The sequence below is a fragment of the Plectropomus leopardus genome, chromosome 4 (assembly GCF_026936395.1).
Source record: "Plectropomus leopardus strain MGB_pleo_1.0 chromosome 4, ASM2693639v1, whole genome shotgun sequence".
Classification (NCBI taxonomy): domain Eukaryota; kingdom Metazoa; phylum Chordata; class Actinopteri; order Perciformes; family Serranidae; genus Plectropomus; species Plectropomus leopardus.
Genome location: NC_142179.1, coordinates 4,333,648 through 4,351,674, shown reverse-complemented (window position 1 = coordinate 4,351,674; position 18,027 = coordinate 4,333,648). Strand labels below are relative to the sequence as shown.

The 18,027-nt window shown below is 39.4% G+C and overlaps 1 protein-coding gene across 1 annotated transcript in view; it reads left to right on the top strand.

The window, feature by feature from the left end:
* rasgef1ba (RasGEF domain family, member 1Ba) overlaps positions 1-18,027 on the top strand; it is a 145,324-nt gene that overhangs the window by 21,670 nt on the left and 105,627 nt on the right. Inside the window, exon 3 of the mRNA XM_088076343.1 lies at positions 12,858-12,911. Coding sequence (XP_087932469.1) covers positions 12,858-12,911 — 54 coding nt within the window. The remainder of the gene's footprint in view (positions 1-12,857; positions 12,912-18,027) is intronic.

The window sequence follows — 18,027 nt, the reverse complement described above, 5'->3', positions numbered from 1 at the left end:
TGAGGTCAGCACTCGGTGTTTTGTTTTTCCTTTGGTCAGGTGCTACTGACTCACAGAGAGGCAGGAGATGATTCTTTAATGCAGCTTTTCCTGGGACAAGTTAACATTTTCAATGGATTTGATGCATTTTATGCGCTTTTCATTCTTTTATCATTTTGGCTGTGGTCATGCATATGGCATAAATTTTGGCGAGATTTTGTGCTTTTATTTAAAATTAGAATTAGAATCCAGTTTAGCTTCGACAGTAAGTCTACAATACACAGTATAAAAACTAAATTGTTACATTCAGACTGTTTAGTGCAAAAAATGCGCCATTGATGCGCCACTCATTCGAATGGCAATTATTGATCCCACAGCCATCAAAGCATAAAAACATGCACTGTATTATTTCTTGGTGAAATTCTGGGCTTTTGCCTTGAAATTTTTAACTTTTGATTTTTTTTACTTGATGACATCATTTTACCATATTTGGCATATGGAGAACATACATGCTATTTTCGCTAGATAATCAATGTTGCTGCAAATCACTGACATATCCCAGGCTGGGATCATCAAATCAAGTACGGCGCATGTAGAATATTGAAAATAATCTTTTTTTTCATCTAAAAACATAGAGGCATTATGACAAAAACCTGGCATTTAAATGGTTAAAATTCTGAAAGTATTGGATATTTATGATTAGGACTGATATTAAATGAAAGCAGGAAATAATATGAATGTATAATATTTTTTAAAGCTTGATTATGAAAAGCATATTTTGTGTGTGCAGCGATAAAGGTGTCTAATAACCAGGGGTGCTGACTGATAATTTCACACATCATTAGTATGGACAGATACTGGCTTTAAAATGAAACATAGAAATCAGCAAACATGCTGACTTCTGCTGAAATCACACACAGATACATTTTTATGTTGACAAAGTGAACAAGTACAAAGCATCAACCCTTAGTTAAAGCATTTTATTTATTTTTCATAATGATTAAATGTTACATACAATGAAAAACATTGTATTTTGCTGCTGGTGGGCCATCACAATAAGAGTATGCATAATATGATCTTAATCCCACTAAAGAAGAGACTTGATCACTAAAATTAGTTGGGTAAAAAAGTGGAAAAATCAATTTTGGTATTAGTTATTGGCCAAATGAGTTGTTATATATCAGATATTGTCAAAAAATCCAATGTCCTGCATCCCTACTCATATTATCTACTTATTAATGATGCTAATATAAAGTGATATTCAGTTGAGTGATGATATTAAAAATACTCTCATCCTCTACTTTGCATACTCTGAAATCTGTCCTCCTGCTTTAGACAGAGTCCTGACGGGCGGCAAGATAAATTGGTAGCAAATAAGATGAAGTCTCATTTCATAAACAGGGCAGCAAAAGTAGTGCTTGACATGGTCGTTTTCACGGCACCTTTTAGATGTACGTAAAAACACATCTGGTAGTCACACAGACTCCGACAACAGGGCACAGAGGCATCACGGTAAACCGAAGTGACTCTCAGCTTAGTTTTTTTAGAACATGACTGTTTTCTTTACGTGGCATATGGTGGTTTACTGTGGTAAAATGGTCTGAATGTTGCATACAGCTCCTTTTTATAAATCCCTAGATCTCGCAAGAAATTGGTCAGACTGGACTGCCTGGAAGCACAGATCAAAGACGAAAGCTTTATCCTGCCGCATGCATGAAATTAACTATGCACACCTTGAAAGTCTGCATTTGCATGTATATTCAGGGTTTGTTATACTGCAGGCCTGAGGTTTGGTGCATAAACCATGCGGCCGATAATTGAACTGAAAGGAATAAGAACTTGAGGAGAGATATGAGCTCTGGAGGTGAAGCAGAGAAATCTGCAGTGCTTCATTAAAAGCCCTCGTGCCTGAGGCCAACGAATGGTGAAAAAATAAATGTAAATGTCAGACTCTAGTGGAGTTCAAATACGAAACAGAAACTCAATCACATCAAGACGCAACATGCAGATTTACAACATACAAACAGCTAAATCAGACTTCCTGTGGATCGATAAAAAGTCTTAAAACGCATTGATCCCACTAATTAACCAATTGCGACTTAATTGGCATTAAAATGTCTTAAATCGGTCTTTCAAATCTTAACCATGCTAAGGAAGTAGGGATTTTTATGGATGGTCTTTTTCCAGCATTGCAGTGCAAAAAGCTCAAAATAATGTGTAACTTAAAAAAAAGAAAAACGAATACCTCGTGCAATGTACCTTTAAAACATGAACAAAAGCTTGATTTAGTTATAAAAACATGGACAGGTGATGAGCCTTTTAACAAGAAATGTCCCCAAAACTAGCAAGATATTTGAAAAGAGTTTCAAGAAAATTACTGGAACTGTTTGTGAAAAGCATCTAAATGCAGCGCTAAGAAAAAAAAGCCCCAAAAAACCTGATGTCAGTCCAGGTGTTAAAGGGTTAACATCGCCTAAAACTCATGTCTTATATTACAATAAATATTTGAAAAATATAACAAAATTCTCGCTAACTTTAAGTAACTGATGTTGGTTCCTGTGTTTTTTGCTTTTAATATTGGCTAATGTAAAATTGGTCTTACATTTTATTCCAAGTGGCATTAAAAAGTCTTAAATCCCAGTTGGATTAAGCTGTAGGAACCCTGTGAATAGAAGAATAAAAAGTAAAGAGAGAGAAAATGAAAATATGGGAAATACAGTACTGTAGAAGATATGAAAAGCAATAAAATGAGGGCTTAAAGCCTTTGACATCTGCTCAAAACAGTTCAGTTCAATTCAGTTTTACTAAGGTGCTTATGAAAATACATGTTTGCAGCTTTCTTACGTGTTTTTGCAGACAGATAAAACTGCTTAAGAGGAACAAACCCTCACCGGTTTGTGTGTTAGTGGGTCACCGGTGGAGATGGCTTCAGTTTGTGATTCAAAGAAAAAAGACATGAGAATAATAATCGGCACCACCTGAGCTGTCAGCTGGACACAAAGGTTAGTTTTGGGAGGTGGAGCAAAGTGCAGGTTTGACATTTCAGCTGTTATATAATGTTTAGAAGTTAACCTTTCGGTGATAAATGGAGCTGGTGAAGACTGGAGGCAGCGGATAAAGAATGGCTGCTCTGAAGACTGATGATGGTTTCGCTGTGTGTTCGGGAACTCTCCAGGCGATAAACACAAACAAGCGCATCAGGACAAACTGTTACAAACCCACAGACATTAAAGTCTGCAGAGACAGGGAATATTTCATGGGAAAAGACCGTTTTTCACACCAATGTCCAGGGACGATTCACACCTCCTCTGGTTCAGACTGTATCACAGAGGGACATATACGTAATATACTATGATTAATATCAAGACATTTTCAGTAGTTGGCTATATTTGTCTCCACAGAAACTTGTTTTTCTACAGTATGTATGTACTTTAGCGTGACTGTAGTACCAGCTGCCCATAGATTGTATAGCATTTGTTTTTTCTAGTTTTTCCTTATTATTTGGTGGGACAGTCGTACCACCATTATTTTCTACTTCCATTGAGTTTATTTTTTAACCAACATCAGTCCTAATCATAAATATCCATTATTCATTAATTTCCAGAATTTTAACCCTCTAAATGCCAGGTTTTTGTCATTATGCCACTATTTTTTTAATATGAAAAAAACAAACAAAAAATGAATTCATTTTCAATATGCTACATGCAAGACAAGCTGGGTCCTTCAAAATAAAAGCACCATGAATTCCGCCTTGATTTGTTTAATTATAACGATACTTTATTTAATTTTATAATTTACTTTATTTAACATTTTAACTGTATTTTATTCATTTTAGTAGTTTAGAAGAGATTTTAAAATATCAAGATATTATCGTGTATCAACATATAGCCTGAAAAATATTGTGATAATTTTTAAAGTCATATCTTCCAGCTTTTAGTAAGATACATTTGCTCCCTGTCACATTTTGATTGTACTAGGTCAACATGTTCTTACTCCCAACTCGTCTGTCTTGGCTTGACTCAGTTTTGCCCGGTGTGGCAGGAGCTTACGTCTCCATTACAACAGGGCTACCCGCTTAGAGGTGTGTCTTTAACTAATGACGGCTTGTCTTGATTGATGGCGTTTAAAAGCAGTGTACTGATCCACAAGAAAAGCTGCTAACAAATTTCCACTTTTCATTTCCTATAGATACTTGACTTTATTACAATAAAAGTCCCCCCTTTGCATCTTTATCATTGTTTGTGCACGTTCTGCACACAGGGGCATGAAAATAAAGTTAGTGACTGGAAAAAAAAATGCCAAATGCAGCTGGTGGCAGTGGTCGAGCACAAAATGATGTATCTAAAGGTAAAACATGACACTGCCAATACTGATGCTGCAGCCACTGAAAACATGATTTTGCAAACAAACTAAAAAAGGTAATACTTTTTTGGCTTTGCAAAGGATTTTTTTTCACTGAGGATGTTTCCAATCTTCAGAAACCACTACTTGAGTACATTTTGTGCTGGTTGTTTTTTCCAGAACATCTCAGCTGGTCAGTAGCTGCGCTGGCTAACCCCCGTCTCCCTCTTGGTTGACAAATCTGCTTCCTCTGAGGCTTTCTGCAGAAGCCTGTTTCCATTTTAATTTCCTCCCAGACCTACAGTATGCATGCCATCTCCGCATTAAAGCCCACAAGATTATTTTCCAATTTAAACATTGTGTAGTCAGCTTTGTTTTCATTTTATAGCACAAGGTAAACACTTTCTGTCGTGATTACGTTTCCTCGGAAAGAGCTGATCCTCAGTCTGCCGTGTTGTTTCTGCCCGAGCCCGTAGAGGGCATTCAGAGCCGAAGCAGAGAGACCAGGGACGCTGTAATTTAATCATGCAAAGATGAAGCTGGAGAAGTTTGTGTTTTGCACTGATGAACATACAGTATTTTGACACTTTTGAGCTGTTGCATCTTTTTTTTCTGAGTTTAAAAAAATATTATTATTATTATTATTATTATTATTATTATTAGGGTTATTATTATCACAATTGCTGTCCATGAATGAAATATTTCTGGATGTTGTTTTTACACTGAATTAGCTTACCTTTATTCATCTTTAGAGACAGCAACAAAAGTGGAATTACTGCTGCTAATTTGCTCATTTTTCAATCAATTAGCTCATCAATTAGAAAAGTGGATTTTTTAATGCATTTTGATTTAAATCATGCCTGTTAACTCTCTCTTTTTGAAATTTGCTGCAATTCAAACATTCAGACACATTTTTACTGTCACTTTAAGCTTTTGAAATAATCCGAGTAAGGCTTTGGAGCAATTGAAATGTACAGTGGTCAATCTCTTAAATAACATCAGCAGCTATAAATACACAATCGGTCAGCTGCAGTGTGGCCTGATTCGCTCCTGACCTGGTTCACGCTGAACGACGGACAGAGTCACATGAAGTCTTTATAAACTAGGGCAGGGGCAGCTGTCCAGAAATTACATAAACTTTGACCAAGTTTTGTAACAACCTCACATGCCACCCACGTCGGGCGCGTGGTCAGCATGTTGTGCAGGTAGAGTGAGGAGTATTAGACCTCTCTGGATTTTATACCCTGCAAAAAATGTCAGTTAGAGTCGAAAAAAAAACCATTATTCATTCAGCAGCACCATAAATGGAGCCTGAGAAACATGCAGTATTTTGATTTTTTTTCAGTGTGAGTTAATCTGTGCTGGCACAGGCTGCCCGTTTCTTTTTCAGACGGTTGTTGTTACGTAAGTTGAAGTTCCTTTGTAGTGAGAGGTCCTTCAGATTCTTGTCTAAATCTGTACCGAACAGCTTGACCTCCAAACATTATTACACAACACCTGTCTGAACACGGCATCATAAAGCTGTTGGAGCAGCTGATCACAGTGCAGCTCGGGTTTAAACATTTGACTGTTTTGTGGTTTAAACAAACTTGGTACCACTAACTTTAGGAAAATCAAAATTTTCATACAAACATTCATAGCCTGCCGTTGAGTGTGGCTGATTTTGGCATTCTCCCCTCATTCTGTTCTCTGCGTGTTACTGTTTCCAAATCCCCTGGGCTACAGGAAATAACAACCTTCAAGCTAACAATTTACATGCTAAAAATGATGAGTTTGACGAAGATTTTGATCGTACGATATGGAACGCCGGCTTTATTCTTCCTGTGAATTTTTGTAAGGATCTAAAACAAACAAAACATCTTGTGAGAAGCCCGGACTTTGTCTCTCAGGACTTCCGTGCCTGATGTTTGACCACTTTGAGACATAGCTGGCTGGAGTTGATTTGCCACATCCTTAAAGGGACAGTTCAAAATTCTGTCATTATCTCCTTACCCTCATGCAAATGGAAAGCTGGCTGAAATTTTATTGTCCACAAAACACCGCCAGAGCTTCGCTGGGAAAAGGCGTTGTACTCATCCCCCAAACAATTGAAGCAAATGGTGACCAGGATTCAAATGTTAAATAAATATCATAATAAAACCACAAAATGTCTCCATACTGCTCGTCTGAAGTAATCCAAATGTCCTGAAGCCCCGACGTGCCACTTTTAGCCTTGTTAATTTTTAAGGAACAGGAGACAATACACCCCACTCTGTTTTTCGGGGGGGGGGTTTCCTTAGTCAATGTGAGGGTCTAGGGACAGAGGTATGTCGCATGCTGTAAAGCCCTCAGAGGCAAATTGTGATTTGTGATAATGAGCTTTAGAAATTAAATTGACTTGACTTGGCCTGGATCGCGATCTTGGCAGAAGCTGTACAAAAATAAAAACATGGATTGCTAATAGAAAAAGTGTGTATGTGTTCACCAGAATGCAGTTTGATTTTGCAGGACTGATCGTTTAGGATGAACAGCAGAGGTCAGTGGGGTCAAAGGCTGTGGGTTTCTTCCTGGTTATAAACATGGAAATCCAACTTTACCGGGTCACTTTGAGTTCAGGTCAGTCCCTGTCATCAAGATAATAACCCAGCCCTCATCAGATGTCATAGATCAGCGGTCCCTCGGTGGTCAGCCTCCATCAGCAGCTCTGTAGTGGTGAGATGTCACAGGTCAGAGGTCACAGGTAGTAGCACCACTCTGAGTCCCCAAAGCAATTATCTTATGACTGGAGGGGAAAGTGCTGAGCAGCAGAGCGGACGCTCTAACGGTTCCTGTTTAGATTTGTGTTGTGTGCTTGTTTATTACTTGCTTCCTTTAAGGGCCATCCTTCTTTTGTCGTTCTCCATTTTACTTTCTTTCTTCTAATTTCCCTCTTACTCTTCAACTTTGTCAGCAGTAATATTAGTGTTGACATGTCCACTGATGTCATATGACCGATAGAGTTGTGTTGTGACCGTGGGTTAAGCTCACAGTCCCCATCAGGTTTCCATTAACCCTCAAATATAAAATACTCCTAAAAGAAACACAGAGTGCTACAGAACCTGAAGTTCTTCCATTTGACTGCAACAATTCATACTTTGCACTGGTTCGTTTAGTTTGGGAAATGGTAGACTTTTATTTCCGACAGTTGTTAGAGCGAACAACCCACCATTGAGCAGCAAAGAGCTAAAACTAATTTTGTAATTTTTTCACATTGTTTATTTCTCACTTACGGTAACTTTTCTAATCGCTGCGTGCAGTTTGATATGACGTTTCCTAAGTTGGACATTGTAGGTGGCACAGAATCTCCATTTTTCTCCACAATCGTGTTAATGGATTTGGTCCTCCAATGGCATTACTTGATATTCGGCTGTTTGTGGACGCCCTGCCAGTAGCTGCAGTCTGAAAACAATAACCTTTTGACTTTTCTTGAGGCGGCTCTCAGTGCTTCCCCCTCATAATTCCTTAAAAGCACACTGAACCGATGACCTGTGCCACAATCTGTTCTTTCTTTTCAATTAGTCTCTGCACTACCCCATAAATGATTCATACCGCTGGGCCTGAGCTTGTATTAATAACTAATAAGGATAAGTGATATTAGGGAACAGCTCGTGCACTGGCACAGCAGAGGGTCAAAGAGGTCTGAGATTACAGCGGTCACGCTGAGACAAAATGTCCACGCCCGACGCAGGAGGCCATCTGATCAGGAGCAAAAATGGACCAATTCTGCGGGTATTATCCAAGCGGCTTGTAAATTATATCGGTCATTACGTGTCTTATTCCTGCCAGTATGGCCTGCTGCAGATAATGGCTGCCTCGTACAGTAAAAGGAGGTCGTATCCAGAATTTGTGAAATATGAGTTGATCTCTTGATCCTCTGGCCTGATAATGCAAACGGCTCGCAGCCTCCAGGATTTAATCAGTTAAATCCCTCTTTTGCTAATGTGGTTTAAGAGGATTTCCTCTATATGTTATTATGGCATCAAGTCATTTCCTGAGAAGAGATAATTTCCTTTTTTTATATCCCAGCATCATATGTTTGACCTTATTGTTCAGTGAAAATATCCCCAAGGTTTCCTCTTTTGCAAAAGTGTGATCACAGTAAGAGATTGAACCAAGCAGCAAAAAATAAATAATAAATGCCAATAGGAAAGTGCCAAAAACTGCAGTTCATTGAATGGCCACTTGAGGTTGGCCCCAGAAAAAAAAGAAATCTCCATAGACTCACATGGGCTCAAAAATGAACATGTTTACAGCCTGGTACAAAAAAAACAAAAATTGGTCTCTATCGCTAATTTCAACATTCAGAACACTGTACGGGGTCTGATTTTTTAATAACTCACCTGTTAAAATTATATAAAGCCTTAAAGTTATTCTAATTAACCCTTTAAAACCAGGAGCAACCTCTTTTTATGTGCTGCTTCCTCATGCCTCTCACAAGTATTTAAACCAAACTGATGTGGTTTCTTTCAAAAACATGGTAAAAAAGGAAATGATGCAGTGATTTGGTAAGAAATGTTCCACGAGTTGCAAGAAATTAGTAGATTTAGAAAACTGTGTTAAAACGTGCTAGGGGAAAATGTCAAGGAAAAAAGAAAAATAAACTAGGGAAAATATATTCATAATTATCATAATTTCATATTTAAAATCATGTAACAAAATTACTGTAATTTTTAATCATTTTTTCAGTTGTTTGCCTTGTTTGTTGTTTTGTACTTTCTTTTTTTATTTTCTTTATTTTGTTCTTTTTTTTATTCATTTATTTATATATTTATACTAATTTTCAGAGAATTTCTTGTACAAGATTCTTGCAAATTTTTGGGTGTATTCTTTTGTTGTTTTGTTGTCTTTTTTTGTTGCTTTTTTTTTTATTTTTTTAAAAAGCTTATTTTTATGTAATTTCTTCCTATGTTTTTTCAAATGAAATCATATCAAGTTGCTCAGGTTTCAGTGATTAATTTAGTACATGACTACAAATCGATTAATGGTTGCAGTTCTAGATCACACACAAACAAACACACAAAGGTCTGCACATATATTAACTAAATCAAACTCACACTCATGTTGCTTCTACCAAAAGAAGAATAAATACAACATCCATGGTGGCAGCATCAAAGTGGCCTTTCCCATTGATTTCCTGTTTCGGTGTCACAGAGAAACCAGTTGGCTAATAGGGCTGAGTTATGCAACCGCATGCAGCTGTAGGCTTTTACCCATAAATCCCTGCCAGTGCTCAACTTGAGGAGATTAAAGTTGAGCGAATGCCCACCCTGACAGCAGCACATGGAGGTGGGCGCTGCAGGGTCCTGTTGGCTTATTTTTCACTTGGCTGGACAAGAGAGGGGAGATCTGAATCTTTACTTGTGGGTTTTCATCCCTACTCAGGTAGATACAGAGTTAAAATAAACTGTTTTAAAGGTCTACAAAAGAAAGCATAAATAACAGGAATAAGTCAAAGCTTTTAGGGTGGCAGTAGTTCCCTCAGTGATTCATCAGTCCAGTCACTGGAAAAAATATTGGTGCACATTTCTGTAAAGCACAGATTTGCTACTGAATAGGTTGAAACTTTACATTTTAACACTGCAGCGGTTAACATGTGGTTAGGCGTAGGGATGGGGATCCAAAACCAGTTCCATTGAGGACCCGGTTTTACTTTTTTTAATACCTAAAGATCAGTTTTCGTTTGAGCTTATCACTGCTTACATCTTGAGTCAAATCATGACATTTAAATCCAATCACTGGTTCGTATACATCGATTGTACATCAAATTAAACCTAAATGCAGTACCTTGGACCGTCTTCAGGTTGAAAAAACTCCCTCTACTCCATCTGCTGCTGCTGCTCCTGCTGCTGCTGCTGCTGCTGCTGCTGCTGCTGCTCCTGCTGCTGCTGCTGCTGCTGCTGCTGCTGCTGCTGCTGCTGCTGCTGCTGCTGCTGCTGCTGCTGCTGCTGCTGCTGCTGCTGCTGCTCCTGCTGCTGCTGCTGCTGCTGCTGCTGCTGCTGCTGCTGCTGCTGCTGCTGCTGCTGCTGCTGCTCCTGCTGCTGCTGCTCCTGCTGCTGCTGCTGCTGCTGCTGCTCCTGCTGCTGCTGCTGCTGCTCCTGCTGCTGCTGCTCCTGCTGCTGCTGCTGCTGCTGCTGCTGCTCCCACTGCTGCTGCTGCTGCTGCTGCTGCTGCTACTGCTGCTGCTGCTGCTGCTGCTGCTGCTGCTGCTGCTGCTGCTGCTGCTGCTGCTGCTCCTGCTGCTGCTGCTGCTGCTCCTGCTGCTGCTGCTGCTGCTCCTGCTGCTGCTGCTCCTGCTGCTCCTGCTCCTGCTCCTGCTCCTGCTCCTGCTCCTGCTCCTGCTCCTGCTCCTGCTCCTGCTCCTGCTCCTGGCACAGTCTTCATCATCATCCACTCACAGCAGCTGTGGCAAGCAACCCAAACTTTGTAGCCCGTCAGTTCAAAATAGTTATCCAATGTTAATATCTGAGTTGAAATCTGTACTTTTAGTAGTTGCACATTTTTATATATTCATCTATTAGCTGCAGCAAGCAAGCAAACTTTTAACTATAAAGCATGCCAGGCAAGTATACTGACATTGATAACAACGTTATTTTATAACGTGAGATGCCGACTTGACATCATAAATGCATAAATGGGGCGGGTGAAAGTCCTTTTGGTCACATGTAAAGTGTAATATGGTATTATTGTTATCTGCTGTCCATCTGGAGTGACCTAGATTAAATATAAAAATACATAAAATATTATATATAAAAACTAAAATAATGTATAAAAATATATATTAACTGGAAACGACCTTTTGTTTAAATGCTCGTAGCATTAAAATGCAACTCATCTTCTTTGTAGCTTTCATGTTCCCACTTTACGACCTCAAAACACATGAACACAATGAAGTCCGAAGAGCGGCTTCCCAACTCGGAAACTACGACCTTCTGACATCACACGAATGCAGCAATACATTCCATCACTTGGGAGACGTTTCTATGACCCTATAAAACATACAAATGGGAAATATTCGTGGTTTGCAGAATCATACAATGGCAACATTTTCTCCTGCAGACTGGACTGGATTCATTTATAAAACTCAGGAGCGGTTGGTGCTAATCACAGGAGAGCTGAATCAACAGTCTGTAAAATCACTTGTGTTTGCTCTCCATAATTCCTATTTGTTTATAGTCTCGTCTCCCTGCCTCCGAATGCTGCGACAAACACTGTTAATTACATGCTTGGTTTCGAGAGCTTGTCTTGGTTTCTTTTAATCCAGTCGCTTCTCTGCATGTCGAGACTATACGAACACCTCGAGATCTGGCTGCCACGCGTCTCTTTGTTCAGTGTCGGGTCATCGTCTGACTTGCAAAGGGAAGCACTTATTTCTGCTCCGTCGGCTCTTTCTGCATTTAAAAGTTTAATTAGTGTGCACGTGCCGCCCACGTTCAGGTCCACATTAGACGCAGATGACTGCCATTACTCTCGGCAAAGGCACCTGTCCCGCCGCAATAAATCTGGATTTTTTATTAGCGTCATTATTTTCCCACCGTGCCGTCACTTTGCTCTGGCTACAATGCCCACGGCTCAGCAGGTTTGTGCTCGGTCACGGCTTCTTGCCAACAGATTTATTTGTTTTACCTTGTAGGATCGCTTGTGTCGGACAGACTTGGCTGAGACAGGAGCGAGTGCTGTTCAGCAGAGGGACAGTAATGTATGGCTTAGTACTGTGGAAGAGGTCAAGTCGCAACAGAGCGTCCCCATCGTCAATCATGTGTTAACATTTATTACATATATTTAATTATCATGCAGCACAAACCTGGAATAACCTCCCAGATGATGTTAGACAAGCCCCGACTCTGAGCACCTTTAAGTCTAAAAACATTCCCCCGGACAAGACTGGAAACTTATTATTATTATTTTTTCTTTTTTTATTGGCAGACAGAAGATTTAAAATAAATAAATAAATAAATAACAGTTACTAAACCTTTTCCTAAAGGTTGTTTTGGTGATTATAAATCAAATCAAATGCTTAAAGGACATAAATATGTAAACATGCCAAGAAATTAACTACCAGGTAAACAAGCAAAAGCATACAAGGATAAAATTAAAAAAAGAATGAATCCATCATAATAAAATAATAGTAATAGTAATGATAATAATGATAATAATAATAATACACACACATTTCAACCTTTTTTAACAGTTCTGACATGTTTCATGTCTTTGTATCTTTTAGTAGTCTATTTTTCATCTTAATTATTACTTAATGAGTTTTTATTTTAATTAGATTTTATTTTTATTTTTAATGTAATTAATTGTAATTGCTTTTATGGTTTGTTGAAGGCTTTGTTTTGTACCTGCAACTTGTACCTTGCTCTTTGTGCAGCAAATTGTGCTTCCACCTGGAATAAAATGACCACATAAATTAGGTTTTGCTTTCTTGTGTGCTTTTAAACATAATCGGTGATTTCTGATTTCTGAACATGTTTTTCATTGTGCCTGAAATAACAGAATCTTCTCTTTCCTCTCTTCAGCCAACAATTTTTGGGACGTTAACCAATGAGAGACCGCTGTTTGACAACAGACTGGTGAGTCACCTCAATATGAACTTTATTTTGAAAAAATAATCACAAACGAGGACGTTTGGGTTTTGAGGGTGTGAGGGTGAAGTTGGGTTTTAATTGAAAAACAGAAAGTAATGGGAATTTTAATTAACCTTAAATTCCTGAGGATAAAAATTCCCAAAAGCAGCAACAGATGTCTGTGTAACTGTGTGTATGTGTGTGTGTGTGTGTGCGTGCGTGCGTGCATGCTAGTTTTCAGAGCTGAGTTTACCCTCTAAATATGGTGGAGTTTTGGTTCATAATAATACATTTTTCCAAAATAATGCTCACCATTCAAGCGTTTCCCTGGATGACAGATGGCAAAAATCTTGTCTCTTTGTTGATGTTTTTGATGCAACACAAAGACTCCCTCTCTCTCTGTGTTGTTGTGTAATGCAAATGTTGATGGCAGACTCCACAGAAAGCCAATTAACCAGCAACAAAGGAAATTATTAAGCTGCCCGGTTGTTTAGCTGGCTAGATCTATCGGAGGAGGGGAGTCTGTGGTGAGTCTGTGCCAACTGGCACATGACTTATTTAATTACTTAGCCCTGCGGCACCGAATGAATCCGCCAGATTTATGGGTTCGTCCATTTCCCATTTATCAGAAAACAATAAAAGTGTCCCTTTGTGTCTCTAAAGCACCACTGGGCCCTGTGACCATTAAGCAGGATGCACTGTGTATAGTCCTCTGTGTTTTCTCAGTCTGGTCTAAGTAATGGGCTGCAGCAGGTGGGTGGGCGGTCCGATGCTGATTCACAGGTACAAAATGTATTGGAGAGCCTGATCATGAAAGACTTGTTTAAACCCTCTGAGGGTGTGAAGAGCCAAATGTGGTCCGAAGCCAGACTGGATTATTGATGTTTGGTGGCATTTGTTGGAACGTTTTTCAGCTGCTGAGGACCAAAGTCTGGCACTTCATTTAGCTTTGGGTTGTTAATGTGCGGAAAGATTTGAACCTAAAGCCCTCTGATGATACAAGTTCAAGAGATACAGACTCTTTCTTTTTTTCAGATTAACCCAAAGAGTGAGACTGATGATTGTAAATTTGCCTGTTGATGTTACAATATGAAACGATACGATGCAATATACTTTCTTTTCCCCATAACGAAGTTTGTCTTGGACTCGGATGCTAAATTGCACATCCACATTGCACATGCATAATATTGCTCGTAAATTGCACATAAAGCCTATTGCAAACACCCCGCTGTTAAAACATCATGGAATTACTGCACAGTCCCTGCAGCCTGAAGCAGTATTTTGATGAGTAAACATAAGACAATAAAAAATCAAAAACCTTTAAAAAGCAGCAGTTTGAGTCCAGGTCGCCAGTAGGGCGGCGCCACCTGATGTGACATTACAGTGAGGATAATCAACAGTTTCTGTGTTATACCTTCTGTGAACACAAAGCTTTCAACCAGTGAGGGATAGTAACGATACAAGTGAGACTATAAATTAAATGATTTTACAAGAGTCTAAGGTCATTTATTCAAAAAGAAAAAGTCCTTTTATTTTGTACCTATAATGATTTGAAGCAATTTGTTGTAAAGTAGTATAAGCACATCCTAATAGACTTAAATGTGGCTTAAAAGAGGCTAAAAAAATCTGTCACTCATCACCCTTCTTTGCATATGTGCACCCAGTCGGGGGTCACAAATCAGACTTTTTTGGGTTCATGGGCTAAAGCTACTGAGAACCGCCACATTAGATAATGCCAGACTTTCTTTGTAGCTGCTTTAAGTCTTGCAGATAATCCACTCAGGGTTCATTTCCCTTTCTCTGAAGAGCTGTGAGGTGAGGTGAGGTTTCTGTCTTCCTCTCTGACAGAAATCTCCTCCGGATTTTGCGTCGGCCTCAAAGTGTGAAGGCACAGGTGGAACGGGGGGCAGGCGCTGGCCGAGGATTATGCTAACGTTACGCATACTGAACAATAGCGCTCTCGGTGGAATAGGCAGCCAGAGAAGACAGCCGCCATGATATCACCACAGACGGCTTAACTCTCATGCATCAGGGGGCTTTGTGGGATTAATCTAATAATAAAGCCAGAATTGTGACTAAATCCTAATTGATTTTTTTTCACCCGTATGGACAATGTACTCATCATTGTATAGTGGATAAATCCAGGATGCAGCTGCATTTGGCTCTGGTCATGAACCTCAAGGTTTAACTTGAATGAATGCTACAATTTCCCACATTTTGTAAAGTAGAACAAGAAGAGAAAGCCTTAATTTTATTGTTTAGACACGAGATGGAAGAAAATCCCAACAGCATCTAATATTGAGCCTGATATGAATAAGCCTTTGGTGCAACTGTAATTAATGTGATTGCTGTAATTCAATGACAGTTCATTTGCTGCGGCCGTTTGTCGGCAGTCGTGTAGCTCGTTGGTTTTAATTGGAGATGAATAAACAGATGACTAAAACGGCACCAAATGGCTTATAATGGACTGGGAGCCTTTGACCGTTAATAAGGATGTGTTTCCCATGACAACGAGAGTGAGGACTGACGAAGCAAATACTGTGAATTTTAATGAAGGTGGGGTTTTCGTGGTGGATTGAATGTCCTCCATTAAACCTGTTCAGCCCTGCTTCATTAAAATTACATTTGTACACAACTAATTTGAAACAGCAAATTTGTTTTGAGGAAAAAGTAAAATGAAATGAATTTTTCTACTGACATAATGAGAAAATGTTGCAAACAAATGCATTTATTAATTGAATGATTTGTGACAATATTTGAGTTAAGTTGTTTTCACCCAAAGTAGGCAAAAACAGCATCTTGCAAAACAGCATCCACTCGTTGTGAATATAGCTTTTTTTAATGGCTCCATGGCGGCAATAGGGTTATCTACAATATCTACAAATTTGGCACAAACATTCACTTGGTTTCGACAGTGAACTGATTTACATTTGGTGGTCAGAGGTCATTGTGCTCTCCTCTGTCTCATGTTTGTGAATGCAATACCTCAAGAACACCTTGATAGAATTTCTTTGATTTTTGCACAAACATCCACTTGGATTCAAGGATGAACTGACTAGATTTTGGTGGTCAGAGGTCAAGGTCATTATGACCTTGCATCAGTCTCATTCTCCTGAATGCGATATCACAAGAACACCTTGAGGGAATTGGATCAAATTTGGCACAAACATCCATGTTGAGTCTTGGATGACCTGATTATAATTTGGTGGTCAAAAGTTGAAGGTCAAGGTCAATGTTACCTTGTATGTCACATTCTCATGAAACTGGCATTTCAAAAATGTTATAAGGGAAGTTTTTTCAGATTTAGCACAAACATCTACTTTGACTCAAGGAGCCTCAAGTGGACATTAATGATCGTTGCAGTTTGATAGTAATTCATTAGATTTCTTTACTCCGTTACATGTAGTGTATTTGAATACGTTTTAAAATAGATGCTTCTTCTAAAGGCCCTGACACACCAGGCCAATGGTTGGCCTTTGGTCCATGTTGGGCAATCATTGAGCATCTGTCTCGAAGTCGATGGGATGTGTTGTACCGTTGGCCCTTGTTGGCCCTTGTTGGCCCTTGTTGGCTGTTGTTGGCATACGTTGGCTTTTTTTCAGTCATTACAAGATGTTGACTCAGCTTTGGTGACACCCGTCTGTGAATAAAATCATTGTGATTGGCAGTTCAGCTCAGCAAACAAAAAGAGAAAGGAAAATGAAAAAAGGTAAACAGAGAGCTAAAGTCACGAGGGAGTGAGATCAGAACAAACTTCGTATACAGAAGTAAATCGTGAGGAATCCAGCAGCCTGAATCCACTGAGCTTTCAGAACCTTTTTGTCAACGTGAGCTGAGGTTTGGGACAGAAGCGCTGCGAACTACTGTTTTTAAAGAAAAAGTTACATCCCATAACTTCTCTACAATAACAAACTATCCCTTTCACAGATGTTTTTGTATCCCATTTGTTAAATCAGTACATAATGTGTGAGTTTTTGAGGTTTGAGATGCTGGTGGTAGAGGTTCATGTCTTTGGGCAGAACCAGGTTAGCTGTTTGCACCTCTGTTTGCTTCTGAGTCTCGTCCCATACGGCACTCACAGGCGTTAAAGTAGTGTCAACGTCATTATCGAACTAACACAAAGAAAACGATTATGATCCCCAAAATGGTGAACTAAGCGATTAATTGACTATCAACTGACCAGTTCCTTCTTTGAGCACTGATAGAAATTACTGTTGTGAATGTTTGCATTGAAATCCAGCCAGTCGGCTGAACCTCACACCTGCAGTGTTTTACAGATATGATTCAGCGTTTTGCTTACGGGCACTTTAAAAAATGCCTGTTGATTGACACAACAATGTCTGTTCCGGGGTATTAAACCTTCAATTGCAGGATGGTCTGTCTGACTGTGAGGCCAACCCTGTTGCCCAAATATGTCAGCATGTTCCCACTCGTTGTTCATTTCGGCACTTGGTCTTTTCACCCTTTGCTAATGTCACAGACCCAGAGCATCCATTACATAACTCCAAACCCTGCTGAGAAAGGTATGATAAGTACGTGGCACATGAGCGATGTGTGTTTAACTCTAAAATCTGGGCTGGTTGCATAAGCCTAAGGGCGGTTGTTATGTAAACGTGTTTCTCAAAGAAATCAGAAGCCAGAGAGCGTTCCTTCAGAGGCCTGATCTTCCTCCAACATCAGCAACCCACTGCTGGGAACGTGGATGTGGGCCAAAACCAAAAGAGTGCTGCATTTTTTTTCCTCCATGTCCATTTGTGTGTGTGTGTGTGTGTGTGTAACATAGCTGGCAGCAGTAATCGGCCAAGAACGCTCAGCGAGTGTATTAAAGTAAAGTAACTGTCATCTAAAGTGATGCTCCTGAGGACCTCGTCCTGCATCAGCCAAGAAGTCATGGTAACAAATAAAAACACAGTCAGTGTTTACAGGCACCCAAAGAAACTGTGTTAATTTGATTTCAGATGTTTTTACCTCGGCAAGATTAGTGTTACTGAACAATCAGACACTCTTCATTGACTTCATTATTGAATATCTGATGAATATCTAAACTTATTTGGCTTTAACCCTTTGAAACCTGGAGCAAACTGGTGCAATTTCTCTCCCTGTTTTCTGGCTTTTTTGTGAC